Source organism: Prionailurus bengalensis, chromosome A2 (genome assembly GCF_016509475.1).
Source record: "Prionailurus bengalensis isolate Pbe53 chromosome A2, Fcat_Pben_1.1_paternal_pri, whole genome shotgun sequence".
Lineage (NCBI taxonomy): Eukaryota > Metazoa > Chordata > Mammalia > Carnivora > Felidae > Prionailurus > Prionailurus bengalensis.
In genome coordinates this window covers 43,285,861-43,306,354 of record NC_057348.1, presented here as the reverse complement: position 1 = coordinate 43,306,354, position 20,494 = coordinate 43,285,861, and the positions used below count along the sequence as shown (strand labels likewise).

Below are 20,494 nucleotides of genomic sequence, written 5' to 3'. Positions count from 1 at the left end.
GTGAGCTTTCCATATTATAAGCTTTTAAAGATGGGTATATTTTAGTGCTCCAATCACAGGTGTGTGTGTGTGTGTGTGTGTGTGTGTGTGTGTGTGTGTACACATGCATGCACATGCCTAAGGGTAAAATTACTGGTCTGTAAGCTCTGTAAAGATTGGGCCCTTGTTAGTTTTGCTCAGTACTTTGCTTACCTATAGCACAGTGCTTGGTATCTTAATTTAATTTTGTTTGAGTTTCTCCTATGCGTCCTTGCTGATTTAGGCACAGAGATTTAGAAGTGAGCAGTAGGAGATATGTAACAGCTGTTCAATGGATGACTGAGGTTGTATGAGATTACTGTGGACCCCAAATCCATACAGATAGTTACTAATTATACTTCCTTCCATAATTATAATCTGGAACTTAAAAAGAAAAGGAAAAAATGGGAAAAGGATTCAGTGGTTGTCATTACCATCATTCAATATATAGGGTTCCATTTATGATGAGAAACCTGGCAAGTCCATGAGAGGCAGCTAAATAATTTCAAACTGGAGCAGAGTCCACTCTACTGTGCATGTGGGTGTGTATGTTTATATACATAAAATATATAATATAAATATATATATAAAGATTAGATATACATACATTATATATATGTATATGTATATATGTATATATTATATATATATGTATATTATATGTATATATATATATATATATTAAGATTCAACCTGAAAACATATACTACATTGTTTTGTATTTAAAGAAGTAATTCTTCTCATTGTTTCTCAGAGGGTATTCTACAGGCTCCCATACCCATTAAAATACATTTAGTAAATTGGGTTCCTCTGAAGAGATGTACACATTTGTTAGCTTTACCTCTGGCTGTAGCTAAATGAACAGGAAAATCGTAAGGGAAAAAATAAAGCCTTTGTGAAAGTGAATGTATTGTGTGGGTACCAGAAAAATGCCTCAGGCGGAGATTTGCAGAGAAGACCCATTTTATAAAGGGCTATATTAAATTAAGTAAGTGCTTGGAATCTCTGGAGAGAGACACTATGGAGATATTTGAATAAGCACAAAGTTAAGTAGCAGTGGATACAGAATTTCCTATTACTGGTGCTGTCTCCGGTGTATTTTACAAGCCCCTTGTGAGGCAAAAATACTGTATGCATCAGAAAAATCAGAGAATATCAAAGAAGGAAAGGAATTAAGAACTCATAAATTCAACCCCATCAGTTTACAAATAAACTGAAGTCTAGATAAGTAATGTGACTTTTCTGGTGTTAGAGAGCAAATAGCAGCATAACTTAGTGGAATACTGGTATAGTCCATTATTGTAGGTGCCTTTGACACACACACACACACACACACACACACACACACAAAATATTAGGAAAGGAGCACTTCCTGCGACTTTTGTTTTTAATCCAACTTTTATATCTTTGAAGATTCTACAAAGGCATTCATTTTATAAACAAAAAATAAAATGAAGATGAAAATATATTACTCGTCGAGTAATAAAATACAATACCAACAGAAACTCACTGAAAGTGTAATAAATGGAACATCCTTGGGTGTGGGGATTGGACAAATCTGGGCTCCAAGCCCCAAGTGTGCCACATACTAGCTATGTGAAATTCAAATGCTGTTTAGCTTTTCCTCATTAGTTTCCTCTGTCTAAACTAGGGATAATAATATCTATTTCCCTTTACAGTTTTCTGAAAATTAAATGAAATCATTCATGTAAAGCAGTTAGCACAATATTGGGCACATGTTAGAAAGGTTAATGAAGACAGCTATTTTTACTGGAGCATTCACACTAAAGTCTATGCAAACTTCCAGATGAAATAAGAGCATTTAGCAAAAGGGCTAGAATTCCAAAAGAAGAAGCCAGAGATGAGTCAGTAATAAGCAGAACTGGACTGATTAACTTGTACTGCAATGAAGAAAAAAGATAATGTATATAACCACTGCCTATACCAATAGCAAGGATGTTAAACTTTTCTAGGATGAATCAAATATAGTAATCCTTAAAAATGTCCTCTTCTTAAGGTTTGCCTGGAGTGATGTCACAGCTAGCAGGAAGGCCAGAAGGGAAAGAACATCTTTAGATAGGAAGACAAGTAGGTTAAATGAGCAATGACACAGAGTCAGTTCGACTGTGATATAAATAGTGCTGAGTTCTGTCTCTGTTTCGCAAGATGAGACCTTGGCCTGAACCCATTCACTTCTGGAGAAAGATCTTCCAGTAGAAAAATACATACCTATGTGAAATGGGCAGAGAGTCCTGACTCTGATGATGAATAGCCAAGTTAGACATGAACAGACTAGCAGACTGGAGGCCAGCTGCCTCTAAATCATTTTAAAAAAGAGACAGCTTGCTTCATGACAGGTCAGTAGATAGAAACTTGCCTTCCCTCTGAAGTGTATGAGTTGCTTACCAAAAAATCTGACTATTCTCTATGGTCCTCTGGGACATAGTTGATTCAGGGTTTTAGTGAGATGATTATCATTTTAAAAGCAGGCTTAGGTTGTCACACACACACACACACACACACACACACACACACACACACACAAATATGGTTACTGCTGGCTGTCCCCGCTTTTCATAGGAATTCCTGAATGCTATTATAAGGGTACACTGCAGTGGGCACAGAATACTGAGTCAGGCAGAACAATCTGGAATGGCCATTTACTTACAGTGCAGTGTTGGAAACTTAATCTATTACAGGCTCAGTTTCTTCATGTGAATTTTTGCTATAAAGACTAAATAAGTCCTGATACACTGTTTTCAGTTAAAAGCCCATTTTGCTTTTTCAAAAATGTATCACCAGTATAGTATCTGCAGAAGCCAACAAAGTCCTGCTGTTTTTGGAGACCCTCAGAAACTGACGAAAGAGTAAACTAGGGTTTAGAACAATGAAAAATACTATTTTTTAAAGCACCTCTGAGGAAGTAGGTGCAAAGGTGGGAAAGAGAGCAGTATGAATTGCATGTAGTTATTCTTTCAAGAGGGCACAAGCAGAATATCTTTGATGGGACATATCCCTAAAGCAGCTGTCAACCACTGTGAAGAGATGGTTCAGTAGGAAAGGACAGCAGCTCTCAGGTCTGAAGACACAGTAGGTTTGAATGGTGTGAAATCAGAGGCTAAGCCTACACGGAAAGGCAGAGTGTAACTGGTACTTACTTGGAATTAGGAGAATTCTTAAATCAAGAGTATACAGGAATTGTTTCAGCTGGGAGTGCTTTTGTTCCCCAGGAACTTTTTGAGCCTGGAGACATTTTTGATTGTTGTGACTTAGCTGGGGGGGGGGATGTTATTGGCATCTAGCGCGTGGACGTCAGGGATGCTGCCAAATATTCTACAATGCACAGGACTGTCCCATACAGCAAACGACTATTTGGTTCAAAAAGTGATTAATTATCAGGTCAATAGCATTGAAGTTGAGAAGCCTTGATTTATGGATAGGAGACTGATTCTGTAGCCAAAATTTTGAAATGAAATTTTGAAGCACAATTTTGGGTAATTTTATCTGCACTGCCACACTTCCTCCCATCTGTTTCTGGCACCCATAATTGTTTCTTTGTTTAAGTTTGGGGTTTATCTGTGGTCATAACAACCCAGTTATTCACTGAGGATAATGGGGGTAGAGGATGGCCTCTTTTCCATTTTATTTTTTTAAGTTTATTTATTTATTTTGAGAGACAGACAGAGTTGGGGAGGGGCAGAGGGAGGGGGAGAGAGAGAGAATCCCAAGCAGTCTCTATGCTATCAGCAAAGAGCCTGATGCAGGACTTGATCCCACAAATCATGAGATCATGACCTGAGCCATAACCAAAAGTCAGACATTCAAATGACTGAGCCGCCCAGATGCCCCCCTTTTATCCTTTTAACATTGGATTTTGACTCTGAGCAACAAGAAGCACTAAGAAGTAGCCAGCCAAAGCCCAGGGATCAAAGACACAGCAAATTTCCCAGTCGACTGAGTTTTAAGAGCTGCCCTTAGAGATATAAATGCAATCTACCCGTCATGAATATTGGTCATTGCTGCTACTTCAACTGTTACTATTAATACAACTCTTACCTCTACTTCTACTATGATCACTGATTGAGCACTGTGTTAAGCACTCTGCATTCTTCTACATCTATAGTAATGTGAATGAGAATAGTAATATGTAAAACTCACTCTATAAGTAGTAGTTATCTCTGTTAATAAAGGTGAAGAAACATGATGAGGAAGGCAGGAAATTTTCCAGGGGTAAGCCAACTCCCTAAAGGACAGCGATGGGATTTGTACCCAAGTATGCCCTTCTCCAAAGCCCAGGTTCAATGCTAACTACATGGCAGTGTCTATGAAGAAGGAATAAGGAAAGGAGAAAAAAGTTGGCCATGGGATACATAACTTTTGACACTCTTAATTTGATTCTCTATGTTTCCTGTGCTAAGAGTTGGGTAATACAAGCAATAGAAAAAAAGAAGCACTTTTGAGCTTCATATAAATGTTTTAAGTTGCACTTTGATTATTCTGATTTATGCTAAGACCTCAATCTGTATCTTCCTAGGATATCAAATTCTTGAAATCAAAGGACTCTAGAGATCAAGCATTTCCCCTCCCAAGGAAGTTTGCAATTTAAATAGACACTCTGGGTTTTAGACTCAGGTCTGCTATTAACTCAAAGTCTTAGGAGGTAGCTTTACTCATTTTTTTAAATACATAATGGAGAAAATAACATTTTTCCTTTTTACTTTATACTGTTGATTATTAATTGTTATGGTATAATTAAAGAATTCTGAATAACTTAAATGGATATATTAAAAGTACTGTTTTTCCAATAAAATTTGAGATGAAATTTAACCTGGGGCATATATATAACTTGATAGTTCCTAAAACAATATACAAAAGAGCTAAGTATTTGATTATTTATCAAAGTAAAAATTCTTCATAGTGTTTGGAAATTTAGAACAGCCAATTTTTTTCAAATAAAGTGAAAAGTCTGGGGAGTGGGTTTGGGGTCACTCTTGATCAGCAATGCCAGCAGCTGGGACAAAAGCTGGATATGAAGAAAGAGACTGAGGACAAGCTCTTAGCTTACCTGGGTCTCTCTCATGACAATTACTTACATATAGCTTTCAGAGAAATATATCATTTCTATCTACTCAATCTCACTCAAATTGCCTTTTTGGTCAACTCCGGTCTAAAACCATACAGGGAAGGGAAATTTAACATAGTTTTAGCTAAGCCAAGTACGTCAATCCTTCTTTCTGGATTCAGATTTTTCCTGATCATTCCCTAGTTATCTACTGAAAATAAGCAGTCATGTAAATTGTGAAGAATCAAATGATTATAGATTGGCTAAGTGTTTACCTTCTTAATACATCAGCTGCTAAACATGTATTTCAGTCTGTCTCCCCACATTAATCATTTGTTTGGAGTGTCTGAGCATCCCACTGAATTAACTGATTGACCACCTTGACAGACAGGCAGACTAATCAATGAGCTTTGAAGGCTGGGACAGGAGAGTACTGCATAGCCTTAGCCATGAAAATGTGGCATTTGACAACTCAACTGCAGCACTACAGTTTAAAAATAAAAAGCATCACTCATGTGTGACTACACTCCATTGGTGATGCTTTTGAAAATAAATTTCAAAATAACAATCAGAAAATGCTTGATGAAAGGACAGCACAGAGCAATTCATTCATAATTACCCAAAGGAACAGCATAAGATGGATAAATAAAATTCACAGATGAGTCCCAAAGTGCCTTTTAGCTGAAAGAAGCGGTGATGTACTTGTACATTCTTTCATCAGAACTATTAACAAATAGTGAGTTATGTAACACTTTTCGTCTTAAAATCACCGAATATCAAGACTGTAAAGGACTGTGGTCACCTTCTGGTACATGGATTACAAACTCCAATGCTACCAAGGGCCAAACTGGAAGGAGACTAAAAGGCCAGTCCTCAGGTACAGATTATTTCCCCTGGTCTGACTTCTCCTGCCTCCTTTTTCTATTTTATGCTCTTGTTTGAAATGATTTTGATGTTGTAAAAATACAGGCAATTGGCAGATGCAAAGAGGCAGAATATCCAGCTAGGTGGTAAACAGAAAAAACCCAGCAGTTGAATAGGAGGTGATTTTTCTGGAAACAGTTCTCTAAAAAAAATCCATCTGTTGGTAGTTAGACTTGTGATGAGCATGGCCTAATGGATACACTTGTGGAATCACTAATTTGTACAACTAAAACTAATGTTACATTATGTGTCAACTATATTTCAATAGAAACTAATAACCTGTTAAAAACATAAATAAAATATAAAAAATCCTATCTGCACCATCAAACCTTATGTGCTTTGGACTCTGGAAATAAGTTCTCTAACACATAGCATGGTCCAGCTTCCACAAATATTTCAGCACACAACAGAAAATCATTTGGCAAATTGTCAGTTTTTAATTAAGACGGACTGGAAGTCTGGGTAAGCAAAATAAATTTATAGCCATGATCTTAGATATATTAAATCATACTTATGGCCTTGGATTCAGTTTAGCCATGCCACATAAAGAGTACAAAATGGAAAGAATAATTGGTAATTATTAAGAGATATGGTGGCTATGAGGTTGATTTGGATAATTTGCTCCAAGAAAGCACTCTTCCTTCAATTATTGGTGATTCTGAATCAGATATCTGATGAGGAAGAGGATTGGGGGTTTGCACCCCCCCTCCCTTTCCAGTTGTGCAATTGTGGCTGTGTAGAGCTCCAATGGCAAATGTACCACTTCTGTGTTCTTTGATATAAGTCCTTTTTATAATTCCCATGCATGCAAGTACAGGAAAAAGACATAAACAAAAAGAAACAAATCTCCCTGCCCTTTTTGACATAAGAAATCATCATTGTTTCCTGGCTCAGTGTTGAGAACTGATTATATAGCTGGTGAGCATTTGGGGAGAGTTTTGTTCTTTGTTCAAATGTTGGTTTTAATTCTGTATGTACCAAATTTTCCATGGTGAATTTCGGGTAATGTGAGAAGACAACACTTGTGGTTTGCTGCAAGCTTTAGGAAATGCAAGCTTCATTTATTAATTATGAGAAGAGAAAGAAATTCTCTTCATCTGTTTTTCTGATAACCTATCAGGTACATTTTCAGATTGAGATCTGTTTTTTAGTAGCATTAAAGTCTGTTATGTTTGTTTCTGAAATTAGCACTAATTCTATAAGATAAACAAAATATTTTGTATCTTTTGGCTATGTGAGGTGATAGATATCTTAATTAGCTTAAGGTAGTCATTTCACAATGTGTAAGTATATCAAATCATCACGTTGTACACTTTAAATAAATATATAAAATTTTTTCAATTATATGTCAATAAAGCTGGAAAAATAATTTAAAAAGTTAAAACATATAAAGTCTAATGCCCACCAATGGTTGAATGAGAAGATAAACTGTGAAAGATTCTTAAAATGGAATCTTATACACTAATGGCAGTTAGCCAAAATACTGTTATACACAACAACCTGTGTGGATCTCAGAGTTAATGTTGAATTTAAAAAGTCACCTGGTAAAGAGTACATATTGTATGATTTTATGTATGCTATAATCATACATGTAACATGCATGATTATAGATAAATATGACACATACAAGTTATATATCACATATACTTTGCATATAAAATATCAACCTAATCTATGTGATTAGGAGTCGGATACTGGTTATCCTTTTGAGTCTCAGCTGTGATTGGAGGGATGTCAGCCATGGTATGCATTCTGATTTGAGTAGTGGTTACATTGGGTGGGTTAATTTGTGAAAATTCATTGAACTGACACTTAAACTTAATCCCAATGACCAAACTGAACATGAGTAAATCTGAATTGCTAAAGGTGGGATTCTGACACAGCATTTTGAAAGGTTCTCATGTGATTCTTTAAAATATACTAAGGTGTTTCTTAGAAAGGAAAGGAAAGGGAAGGAAAGGAAAGGAAAGGGAAAAGAAAAAAAGGAAAGGAAAGGAAAGAAAAGAAAAGAAAAGAGAAAAAAAGGAAGGGAAGGGAAGGGTAGGGAACAAATGGCAATATACAGCACAAAATCTACATAATTTGGAGGTATACTGAAAAAACCCAGCCCTTTATCATGACTTATGACACCCTGGGTAATTCTATCTCTCTCTCCATCTCTCCAACCTTCTAGTTTACTCTGATTTAAACTCAGTGAGCCACATGAGAGAGAAACAAAATGAAATCAGCATAGAAAATATCCAGATAACCCACAGAATTACAGAGTTAGCTACACAGCAATAGGTAACTGCATGTGTTTTCTTAAGGTTTGCATAATATTTTAATGAAACAGATGTTTTAAATCTCTTTTCCCCAATTTTATCTACTTCTACCTTAATGACACTTTTTCAAAAATGGCCTACTTTTCTACCTCAAATTCCCTGTTACTCGGGTGAGATGAGAATTGCTGTAAGTGCAGTTGGTTTTCTATTTCCCTGTGATTCTTCCAAATAAAACAAATACTTTTATTATTTTTACAATGCAGAGTCTCTAAAATGAGGCACTTTGCACCTACAGAGTATACAAGGTGAATTACTGATAATGAGAAAAGAAAATGTTACAAATTCTATAAGTGTTTATTTTGTCTAGAATTTTAATTTATATTTTTTTTGTTTTTTAATGTATATAACATAAATATCCACCCGTTGGATTAAAAAAAGAATCACAAATAAAGAAGTTGGTCATAAAATTTTGGAGACTACCTCTTTAAATATGATTACACTATGAGCAAAAGCTGGCCCCAAAACACAAGTGACATCAACTTAAAAAAAATTGTTACATATATTTGAGTCTTGTCAAGAAGCAATGTCTTGAATAAATGGTGAACAAAATTTTTCATCCGAGCATTGGATTCTCATAAACTCTGATATTTTCTAGCCTTATGGTCCTTGATGAGTCTTGTACCTCTGAATTTCAATTTCCCCAGCGAGAGAAGAAAGATAAGCATCTTTCTTCCAGTCACTCTCAAGCACAGATGAAGCACTTCACATAAAATACTTTATAAACTATGGGGCTCCTGGGTGGCTCAGTTGGTTAAGCATCCGACTTTGGCTCAGGTCATGGTCTCTTGGTTCGTGGGTTCAAGCCCCACATCAGGCTTTGTGCTGACAGCTCAGAGCCTGGAGTTGCTTCAGATTCTGTGTTTCCCTCTCTCTCTGCCCCTCCCCTGCTCACACTCTGTCTCTCTCTCTCTCTCAAAAATAAATAAACATTAATTTTTTTTAAAAGTGTAACTTATTAAAAAATGCTTTATAAACTATAAAGCACTAGGTATAAAGTATACCTAATCAAATATTAAAGGTTAGTTTTTGTTTTCCCTTTAGAACTGAGAATTCCATTATTATACATTTATTTTCAGCAAGAGTAAATACAATATTTCTGAGAATGAGTACGTGAGAAAAAAATGACCTATTTTTAAACAAAGTGTATGGAAATAAAATTCCACTTCATGGAATAAGTATTAGGAAGAAAGGTGAATTATTTGTTGCTTGGAGGAGTATTCAGAATGGAGGTCACATTTGAACATGGGTAAGAAAAACTGGATTTGACTTCTGCAGAAGGAAGTAGATCTGAAGAAGGACAATGCAGGCAGAGACATTCACATGAGGGGAGACTTGGGAATGAAAAAAAGTGCAGAGATCTCATTGGTAGTATGGTCTGACTTAAAGGAAGGATACATGAAGGAGAAGAAGAAAAACCATGGCTCAGGACACAGGCTGAATTAAATTATTGGAGAACTTTCAATATTTGTTGAAGGAAATTGAATTTGAATGCTTGATTAGACAGTTTGAACTTCATAGGAAATGGGATCTGTGGAGGTCTTGACATAGAAAGTTGACAAAATCCTCTGTGCTTGATGAAGATTTGCCTTGATAGAATTTTGTGTCAATAAGCTATGTCTTGTGAAGGATACAGGGGATGCCTCAAAATAAGGAGAACATTTAGAAGGCTACTCCCAAAGTCTGGAGGAGAAATCATGGAGGATTGACTTGACTGATAATCCTGGAACTGGGAAGGAATGGATAAATATATCTTGAGATGAAATACAGCTCAAAGGTTTTAAATATTCAAGTGATTCGTGACATAGTATCAGTGAGTATCAACTGTACAATAATATTAAAATAGCACTGGCTGTGTGTTAAGTACGCTAGTCCTTGAACAAACAACACTGAAATTATTCCTGCCTAGGTTGAGTATGTCTGAGCAAACTTCTTGTGTTCAGTATACATCATGAATTTTTTAAAAAGTAAAAAAAAAAGTGCCTGAAACCAAATGATATATTGTGATTAAAATGCATATGTTAAAAGTGGATTCTAAATTATAAAATAAAATTTTAAGTGTTTGCAAATATTGTGTCACCCATAAGTAGCCATGGGGGCTTACTTTGAAAGGTCAATCACTTACTAATTTATTTAAAAATATTTATTGAGTGCTTACTATGTGTCCGACACTGTACTATGTGTAAGAGATGCAGCAACGTATATGACCTGAGATATTTTTACCTACATAGAGCTTGTATTCCACTAGATTTAGACAGGAAATTGACAAGCAATGAACAAATGTGTAAGTTAATTCCAGATAGTAACGGGGCATTAGAGACAGTAAAAAAGGTTGATGAGAGTGACTTGGGCCAGTGGTGGGACCAGGTGCTGGCTACCTCGGTAGGTTTCTGAGAGATCATTCCACAGAAGTGACTAATCTGAGATGGGTGTTAATGGAAAGAGCCAGCTATAGAAAGATTTGAAGAAGAGTGTTCCAGGCAACTCAACAGGAATAGAAGAGGCCCTGAGTAGAGAACAATCTTGATATTTCTGGGAGCAAAAGAAAGAATTATGGCTCTAGTGTAGTGAGCAAAGGGGAGTTTAGATATTTACAAGTTGAAATGAAAGAAGCTGAAAAAAGTCAGATTGTCTAGTGTCTTGCTACCCATAAGGAGTTTGATTGTAAATCTCAGGAAAGTTTTAAGTAGAAGAAAAACTCTATCAAAACTCCCATGTTATTTTCAATTTGTGGTTAAGCTATTTCTGGTACCCTTAAAATAAAAACATTACCTGATATTATCACCACTAGAGAGAACCTGACCATCTCCCTTAAAGACTCCAAATTGAAAGAAAGCACTCTTTCCCACATTCCCATCTACTAAGGGTCAACATTCCCTTTGGAATGTCTCATCTGCATGCCAATCATTTCCTTCTAGTGCTGACCAAAGAGAAAAACTTTTCTACATTGTTATCAGTTCTAAAAAACAATTTCATTTAGGGTTTAAGAGTCAATTACTTTGAAGGAAGATTTTATAATCGTATTAACACCTTTATCAGTAGGCATTGCATAAAAATGGTGTTTTCAGCATTTCTAAATTGGTCCATCTCTATTAGAAATTGCAAAGATGTCACTTGACTTAAAAATATAGCCTGGTGTTCCATTCCAGAAGGTGCTATTATGCTAACAATAAATCTGAACAGGACCGTAGGCAGAGTGTGGGTTGTGATGTACTCAATATTCATCACACTCTGACCCAAAGGAATATCCATTATGTGCTTCTGGGATCCTTGAGCAAAGCAGGTTTATTACACCTGCCAATTTTCATGGATTTGCTGTGTGATACATTGTCTTCTTTGAAAAAATCTTGGTCACAGTACATATTTCCATTCTTGTGGCTTTCTCTCTGAGGTAGTTCATTTACTCTGGTTTTCAATTCAGTAGAAGGTTATGCTTGAAACAGAGTAAAATTCAAGCAATCATAAATACTTTTCAGTGTCTCCTTATCATAGACTTCTGATTGTGAGTGTTTAGAAGGAGGGAGATCTTCCCCCAGATTCAATTTCAGGCTATTCCATTTGCAAAATGCCAAGCTATGTAAAAATACTGATACAAAGGGCTTTTATTTTTCTTTATTTGTATAAGCCCTAAAACCAACTTTATTTAAATGTTAAGAATAAATTACTTTGAGAGAAGTTTTAACAATAATATAACTACATTTGTCAGTAGACACTGCATGTAAATGGTGGCAGGGAAGACTTATAATTTCTAGTCTCAATTGCTTCCTCATGAGTAATTAATAGAGGGGTGCCTGGGTGGCTCAGTCAGTTAAATGTCTGACTCTTGATTTCAGCTCAGGTCGTGATCTCACGGTCCTGAGATGGAGCCCCATGTTGGGCTCCTTGCTAAGCATGGACCTTGCTTAAATTCTCTCTCTTCCTCTCCCTATGGCCCTCCCCTGTTCATTCACACATGTGCTTACTCTCTCTCTCTCTCTCTCTCTCTCTCTCTCTCCCTCTCTCAAAAACAAAACAAAACAAAATAAAACAAAACAATTGCATAGAGTCACTGAATAAATATGAATAAATAATTTTTTTAAAGAGTAATTAATACAGAAAGAGAAACCAGCTCATTAGACCATGGTGACATAATATAATATAGATGGAATGCGTAAAGGAAGCCTTTAATTCTACTCTGCCAATAAATGTTGCTAGTTCCATGTTCCCCTCCTTGAATTGTTCAGTTTCTCTCTGAAACAAAAATGAGGTTCCGACTGAATAACTAGTACTTCTTTAAGACTTACCAAATAGGTATTCAGTCCATAATTTTGTGAGATAGATACAGAAGTGCTCAGCCATAACAAAATAAACACAAATGGCACATAGAAAGCTACTTACATTTATGAACTAAGTGAAAAGTTTGGAAAAACTACCACTTAACTTACACTTAAAATGATAATATTTTGTTAAAATAACAAAGTTTAAAATAGAATAGGACAAAATTCTTAAGAAGATATGAATACTGCATGTCATAGAACTAAAATTCTTTGTAACTAGTGAGAGTTGCTATTTCTTATTATGTTCTATAATATAATACCAGACATTGACCTTCATTAGCACCATTATTAAGGACTTCCAAGCATCTGTTAGGCCCTGGGTTTAAAATTATGCTTTCTCTAAGCTCAGATAACGCAAAACAGACACAGCACATGATTCAGCTGATGTTTACTCTTACCATATTGCTTAGTGTTTAAAAATTTTTTTTAAATAATTGTCTCATTTTGAAAGTTGAAAACTTGAATTTACCCATTTGCTTATAATTTATCAATCTTTATATAAAAATCACAGGAAAGCAAAAGATTTACAGAAACTCGGGTTTTGGGCACCTGGGTGGCTCAGTTGGTTAAGTGTCTGACTTCAGCTCAGGTCATGATCTCACGGTTCTTGAGTCTGAGCCCCAGATCGGGCTCTGTGCTGACAGCTCAGAGCCTGGAGTCTCCTTTGGATTCTGTGTTTCCCTCTCTCCCTTCCTCTCCCCCACGTGCACTCTGTCTGTCTGTCTCTCTCTCTCTCAAAAATAAACATTAAAAAAATTAAAAAAAATAAAATGAAGAAACTTGGATTTCTCACACATGTAATGTTCTAACATCAACACAATCTGATCCTACATGGTTTCCAGCTTCTGCATTACATTCACTATAGATTTGCTCCAGCTACTTTGTTTAATATTTATGCAAGAACAAATTTTTTTTTGTGAAAACTTCTTGTGCGTTGTCTAAAAGGAAATGAAACAGAGTTTTCTTCCATTTATCAACATGGTCTCCAAATTATCCCATTAATGTTTTTGTCTTCTCTACCCTAAAGACATGCAATGCACATGCCGTAGCAATTTGGGGGCTAAAAATCAAACTTCTGAGTCTATATTAAATCTGTTGATGCTTTTTTTCCTCCTAGGAAAATGGTGTCTTTTTTTTTCATTCCTTTATTTCTTCTGTTGCTCATTTCCAGCAGTAAGTAGGCATTTATCCTAAGTGGAATTCTATATTTAACTTAGCATCTTCACTAATTTACACCAAAAACAAATCTTTCACCCTTTATTAGACAATATTATTTCCATCACAAGGGAAAGATTCTCAATATAAGTTAGCCTAAAATGACAAAGGGACATCTTCTTGACTTATATTACAAAGGTAGAATAAAGAAAGTGTGCCTTTCTCCCCTGGATTGTCTTGCTTCTGTGTTAATTTCATTTTCAGACAGACTCTCCCTTTAGAGTGGCCCCAAGTACATCCTTACACTAACAAAAAAACCACACAAATGGAATGCCTCTCTCATTTTATTTTAGCAAAAACCTAGAGATTTGCTAGATATAATATATAAATAGACGGAAGGTTGAAAAAAGCAGCAGATGTTCTCTTAGAACATTTCCATGTTATATACTCTCTACTACGTTATTCAAATACCAAGTTGTACTTTATTGAAATTACTGACTTACTTGCTGGTTTCCATTTTTAGACTGTAGGCTGAAGTGAGTGGGGACTATGGCCTTCCTATTGCTGAAGGTCAACATCTAGTTTAGTGCCTAGAACATTTGAGGTCCTAACACACATCTGTTGAATTGAATGGAACTCCTTTAATTTATTTGATAACTATTTCTAGACCATCTGCTAGGTGATAGAGAAACAGAAGAGAATATGGCAGATGGAAACTGTTAACCTCATGGAATTTCCATTCAAATGTTTTGAAACCTTTAAATGTTACTAGAATTTCATCTCAAAAACTCTATGACAATAACATCATAATGCATATCTACTGGGATTGATTAGATCAATTGTTTCTCAAAGGAAATTATATGAATAAATTTTTCCACTTGATGATAATCCAAATAGGACCAACAACACTGAATCTCATTCGTTCTGTTTACTGAATGAATGTTTACTGAATGGCACTACCAAGTGCCAGGAAGATATAGTTCCTACACTCCTGGAGCATAAGGTCTAGGGAGGAAGAAACATATTGCATTGGTTTCCTACAGCTCCTGTTAGCACAACTTGGTGGCTGAAACAGTACACAGTTATTTTCTCATAGTTATGGAGGTCAAAATTCCAAGATGGGTTTCACAGGGCAGAAACTATGGTATCCACAGGGCAACACTCCCTCCAAGGGTGTTGGGAGAATCTGTTTCCTTACCCTTTCTAGCTTCTAGAGCTTCATTCCCCTCATTCATTGGCTGACTGTCCCCTCCTCCATACTTAATGTCAATAGCACAGCATCTTCAAATCTTTTTCTGATGTTTTCATATTGCCTTTGGCTCTGTGTTCATTCCCACTCTGACTCTTTTCTTGTAAGTGCACTTGTGATTTCCCACACAGATTTTTCAGAATAATCTACCCATTGCAAGATCTTTTCCACTTAATCACACCCTCAAAATGTTTTTTTATTTAATGTAAAATTCAGTTTTCAGATATCAGAACCTAGATATTCTTGGGGACCATTATTTAGTCTATTAAACAGATTAATAAAATAATATAAAAGTATAAGATTACCAGTTAGGTATCTTAGGAAATGGGCCTCAATTTACTCACAATATTAAAAACATACTATAATAGAACAATAGAACTTTTAAAGACTCAGAATTAAAGATTTTTTTAAATGTTTAATCATTTTTGAAAGAGAGAGAGAGACACAGAGTATGAGCAGGGGAGGGGAAGAGAGGAAGACGGAGACACAGAAACAAAAGCTGGCTCCAAGCTCCGAGCTATCAGCACAGAGCCCAATACAGGGCTCGAACTTACAAACCATGAGATCATGACCTGAACTGAAGTCGGGTGCTTAACTGACTAAGCCACCCAGGTGCCCCTAAACACTCATAGTTTTTTTTAAAAATGTTCTAAAATTATAAAATATGCCTAATGGACTATGATATAGTAAAGTCTTAAAGGCCTATGCCTATAATAAAGGTGCTAGAAGAAGTTGTAAAGTTAATTAAAACAAACAAAAGGAAAACAGGAGAAGAGTTTGGGGGAAAATTTTGTTTTAATTTAGAGTCTGGGGAGACTCAAAATATTAAAAATTTCAAAAGATTATACCAGTGAAAATAGGAAGGAAAAAAAAAACAGATAAATGTAAAAAATTTGCCAGCTTTTGGAATTAATAAAAACTAAGTTTTGAGGGGTGCCTGGGTGGCTTGGTCGGTTAAGCATCTGACTTTGGCTCAGGTCATGATCTCACGGTCCGTGAGTTCGAGCCCCGCATCGGGCTCTGCGCTGACCGCTCAGAGCCTGGAGCCTGTTTCAGATTCTGTGTCTCCCTCTCTCTCTGCCCCTCCCCTGTTCATGCTCTGTCTCTCTGTGTCTCAAAAATAAATAAATGTTAAAAAAAATTTAAAAAAGTAAGTTTTGGGAAAGCAAAGAAGATATACCTATGTGTAGAAACAGCACTCTTGGCATCATCAGATAATCTAATTTTCCAAACTAGCATAGTATCTGCAAGTAGGGAGATAACCATGAGAACTCTTAAAAAAACAAAAAAAAAAAACCTCAAACATATTTAAAGCAATGCTCTTTTGTGTATATCATTATCAACATCCTTGCCTCTGGGGCAACGTTTAGCTCAGATTATTTTATTTAAATAGCTAATGGCCAAAAAACAAAAACAAAAACAAAAACAACAAAACTAACGTGTTCTTTCACAAGGAAGCTGTGCACCAAGGACATATGATTATTTTTCTCTTTAGACTTAAGCAAAAGGACATGATGAATCACATCCAATTTGGATAAATAAAAGTTAATAGAATAATTGGGATTTCTCAAATCTGATATGTATTCTGAGAATAATGATTTATTTTAATTTAACACAAAAGGTCTTTTAGAGATACTATGCTGATTCAATATACTTATTTAAAGGGCAAAATGTTAAATTTTGACAGAAAGCCGAAATGTGAAGCTAAGAAGAGAATTTCTTATTCATACATGTATAATTTGAGGACACCTTGATGGCTCAGCTCTGTCCTTTTTTAATCTATTATTTAAAAAGGGACATTTCATTTAACTTGGAATTTTTGTTATAGAGAGTTAGAAATGACACAAATCAAGATAAGGTAATCACTTTGAATAAATATGACTGTAGCACTTCTAAATACTGGATTTTCTAGTGGTAAAAATATCTTTATATGGTTTGCTGGTTCTAATGGTTGATTTCTACATATTTTAGCATTTTCAGAACTTCAAAGATTAGTGTATCTTTCCATTTCTTGGAATTGCTATTAATTATGTGTCTCTTATAATTATTGATTTTGTGAATTATAAATTACTATGTTGGCTTCTGTGTTCTCCCAATATATTACTGCTTTTTTTTACAAATACATGAACTTCATAGTACATTACCACAGTTGGTGGGAAGTGGCATGATAGGGTAGACCGGTTGCTCTGACAGTGAGAAAATCTAGCCAACATCCAAGCTCTGTGACAACTCACTAAAGTAAACTTGACAATTAGATTAGAACCCTATGATCCTAATAGACTGTGGTTGATGATTTAGAAAAATGGCCACTATTATTCACTTTTCTATGTTTGTACCTCTTTAGATTACAGCTTTGCAGCTTTTCTACCAAGAGATGAAGTGTATTTCCTTACCCCTTGAATCTGGACTGGTCTTCTGACTAAGAATGGTTAAAAGAATGTAGCAGAAATGATACTGTATCAGTTGCAAGCCTTGGCATCAAGAAATTTTGCATGCCCCTGATTTCTCCTGAAACTCTGAGCAGTCACCATGTGAAAGAGCCCAGAGCCACAGAGGATGAGAGATCACTTGGCCAAGGCAGCCCAGTTGTTTCAGCTAAGAATGTTCTTGACCAGCCAGGTCCCAGATGACCCAGGAGGTGACCATAGATATAATTCACCAAAGCCAAAGACAAAACAACAGCCCAATTGAGCCCATCCTAAATTGCCAACCTTCAGACTTGTCAACTAAACACATGGTTATTTCTTGCTTTTATCTACTTAGATTTGGGATAGTTTGTTACACAGCATAAACTAAATGACACACAAATATTAATGGATTTAGGTTGAATAAAAGAACATGTATCATTGAAATGGAAAGAAAAATTTCAAAAGTTGTTTCTAGTTTGGATACAACATTTTTTTGAATGTTTTTTTATTTTAAGAAGGAGAGAGTAGGGGAGGTCAGTGAGAGAGGTAGAGAAAGAGAATCCCAAGTAGGCTCTGCACTGTCAGTACAAAGTCCATTGTGGGGCTTGAACTCACGGCCTGTGAGATCATGACATGAGCCAAAACCAAGAGTCAGACACTTAACCAACTCAGCCACCCAGGTGCCCTAATTTCTGATATAACACTTTTATAATATAACTCTACGATATAATTCTATATCACTTTTCTTCTATTTCAATATAGCTTTTTTTATACCAAAAGCTTAATTTGAGAGAAAATAAATATTTCAAGTTTAATTTTTAAAGATTTCACTATAAATTAAATAAAAAAGAACTACTCTCCATTGTTTACTGATGCAAAAGTCATTAACTGCAGTCTTTTAAAAGTTTCATGTTTAACAATTTGTAATTGAAATAATGTTAGTTATGCTTAAAAATGGAGCTTGATGCATTTTTAAGGATTATATATCAGCCATAGAAAGTACCTAAATTTTTTTATCACTTAGGAATTCAAATAACATAAATATTATGCATATGAAAATTGCTTCACATATAGAAAAAGTGCCAATAGATTATCAATCAAAACTCATAATAAAAGAACACTTTACCTGCACAAGTATTTATGAGTGGCAGCAGAATTACCAGTTTCCATAGCAACCTCATTTCCACTTTGTAAGGTCAAAATTTCTCCCATACAATCGGCAGCAAAAAAAAATGTCTATCTTCCAGTCAGTATCTCAAGAGTCTGAAAGAAAAAAATTGTCATGAAATGACAAATATACTAACATGAATATTTAAAAATGTATATGAATTTTTGCACATTATTCAATTAAATATTAAAATATTATTGTACAAAATAAAGCAACCTAAATGTCTACCTTTTACATATATGTAATTTTGCAGTTTCCATATTTTCAGGTCATATTTTCAAACTTTCAGTTCACACCTGAGATATACATATCATTTGTTATGAGATTTGACACAGTAGATAATGGGCTGAAAGGCAATTCAACTGAACGCATTATGTGGATAAAAACTTTTATTCATATAATTTTGAATAATTGCTTTTGACATGTTAATGAGGATTAAAAACATACTAAACCAACTCCTGTTATTCTGTTGTTGCTTTTATTTGTGATTCTAGGTCATTAGAAATAGGATAAAATACTACTCTTACAATCACAACAGTGATTTTATAAATTTCATGGCCTTCTCTAAGTTTTTTTATTACTTTTTTTTGAGAATATATTCATTCAGAAACATCATCTTTCCTAATGTTACCAGCACTAATATTAGTATCGTGCTACAAAATTTGTACCAGAAATGAATTTCTGGAAGTGTTATCTTTCAAATATGAGACATTATTTTCTTATGGTGTGACATTATAATTTTCTCGAATTTATTTTCACATTTAAGATATCTAATAATAAATGAAATTAAGATCAAGTGTTTTGTGTTCTTTACTCCAAAAAAAGAAATCTAATAATAGATTCTTAAAATTCATGATTTTTAAAAAACAAAAAACAAAAAACTCATCATCTCAAAAAAAATATATATAGAATAAGCTCAGAATAAATTCACCTAGATCACATTTGATAAAATGATTATATATCAAATGAAACGATCCTTTGGGAACCTTTACCTTATTGAAAAAATATATTTCTTGCAACTTTAAATACCTTTTGGAAGTATGTGAACTTTATATGTCAATCTAACAAAAATGAAATTTTGATCACTTCCTGATATATTTTTAAATTTTAAAAATATTTCTTTTCTTTCTGTTGCTAATTTTTTCACCTTAAGTTAAAAACACTGACCATATTAATGCTTTTTATAAACTCTAAGTTAAAGGCTTTCAAATTTAATCAAGGAATAAAAACCACATTGAAAACAAATAATATTCAGGTTAATGAATATGCTATGTTGATGTGATAATTTTTTTCACAAATTCTTCCTTTCCATTGCTTTTGGCACCACCTATTCTAAACCTTAAACTACTTATATTTAAATTAAATCGTATTCCATATCAATTCTTCACTTATAATTTGTTCAACAAATTTTTATTTATCTATACCCTTATATCCATTCTCTGAAAGACATTAGATTCTTAGGTGTTAGTGATAAATCTAAGATCCTTTGTTCCCCTCAAGGTTCTGGCATCTTATGACAGATGACATTTAAGAAAACAACAAAATCAATCACAGATATATACATTGGTGAATAGTTATGTGTGGTAAATATGGTAATGCTTTGAACTAAAAAACGAGATTTATGAGATCTATGGGGTGGGGTTCAAGCAGCATTTTTGAGCTGAAGCCGGAAGGACAGGTAGCTGTTAGCCAGGCAAATAGTGGCTGTACATGGTGTGAGGGGAGTAGGTCTGCAGGGAGTAATATGGGTAAGGATGGAGAATGAGACTAGCAGCCTAAGCAAAAGGGAGAAAGTAGGGCATGGTCCTGAAGCAGGACTAAGTTTGCATTTTCAAAGACTTGAAAAGGATCCAGTTTCATTCTCAGAGGGACAATG

General features: G+C 34.9%; 1 protein-coding gene across 1 annotated transcript in view; it reads right to left on the bottom strand.

The window, feature by feature from the left end:
• The window catches only part of LOC122487448 (contactin-6-like), a 295,894-nt gene that overhangs the window by 221,428 nt on the left and 53,972 nt on the right, over positions 1 to 20,494 (bottom strand). The window contains 1 exon segment of the mRNA XM_043587958.1: positions 18,577 to 18,713. Within this exon segment, the coding sequence (XP_043443893.1) occupies positions 18,577 to 18,631 (55 nt within the window). The 5' untranslated portion in view covers positions 18,632 to 18,713.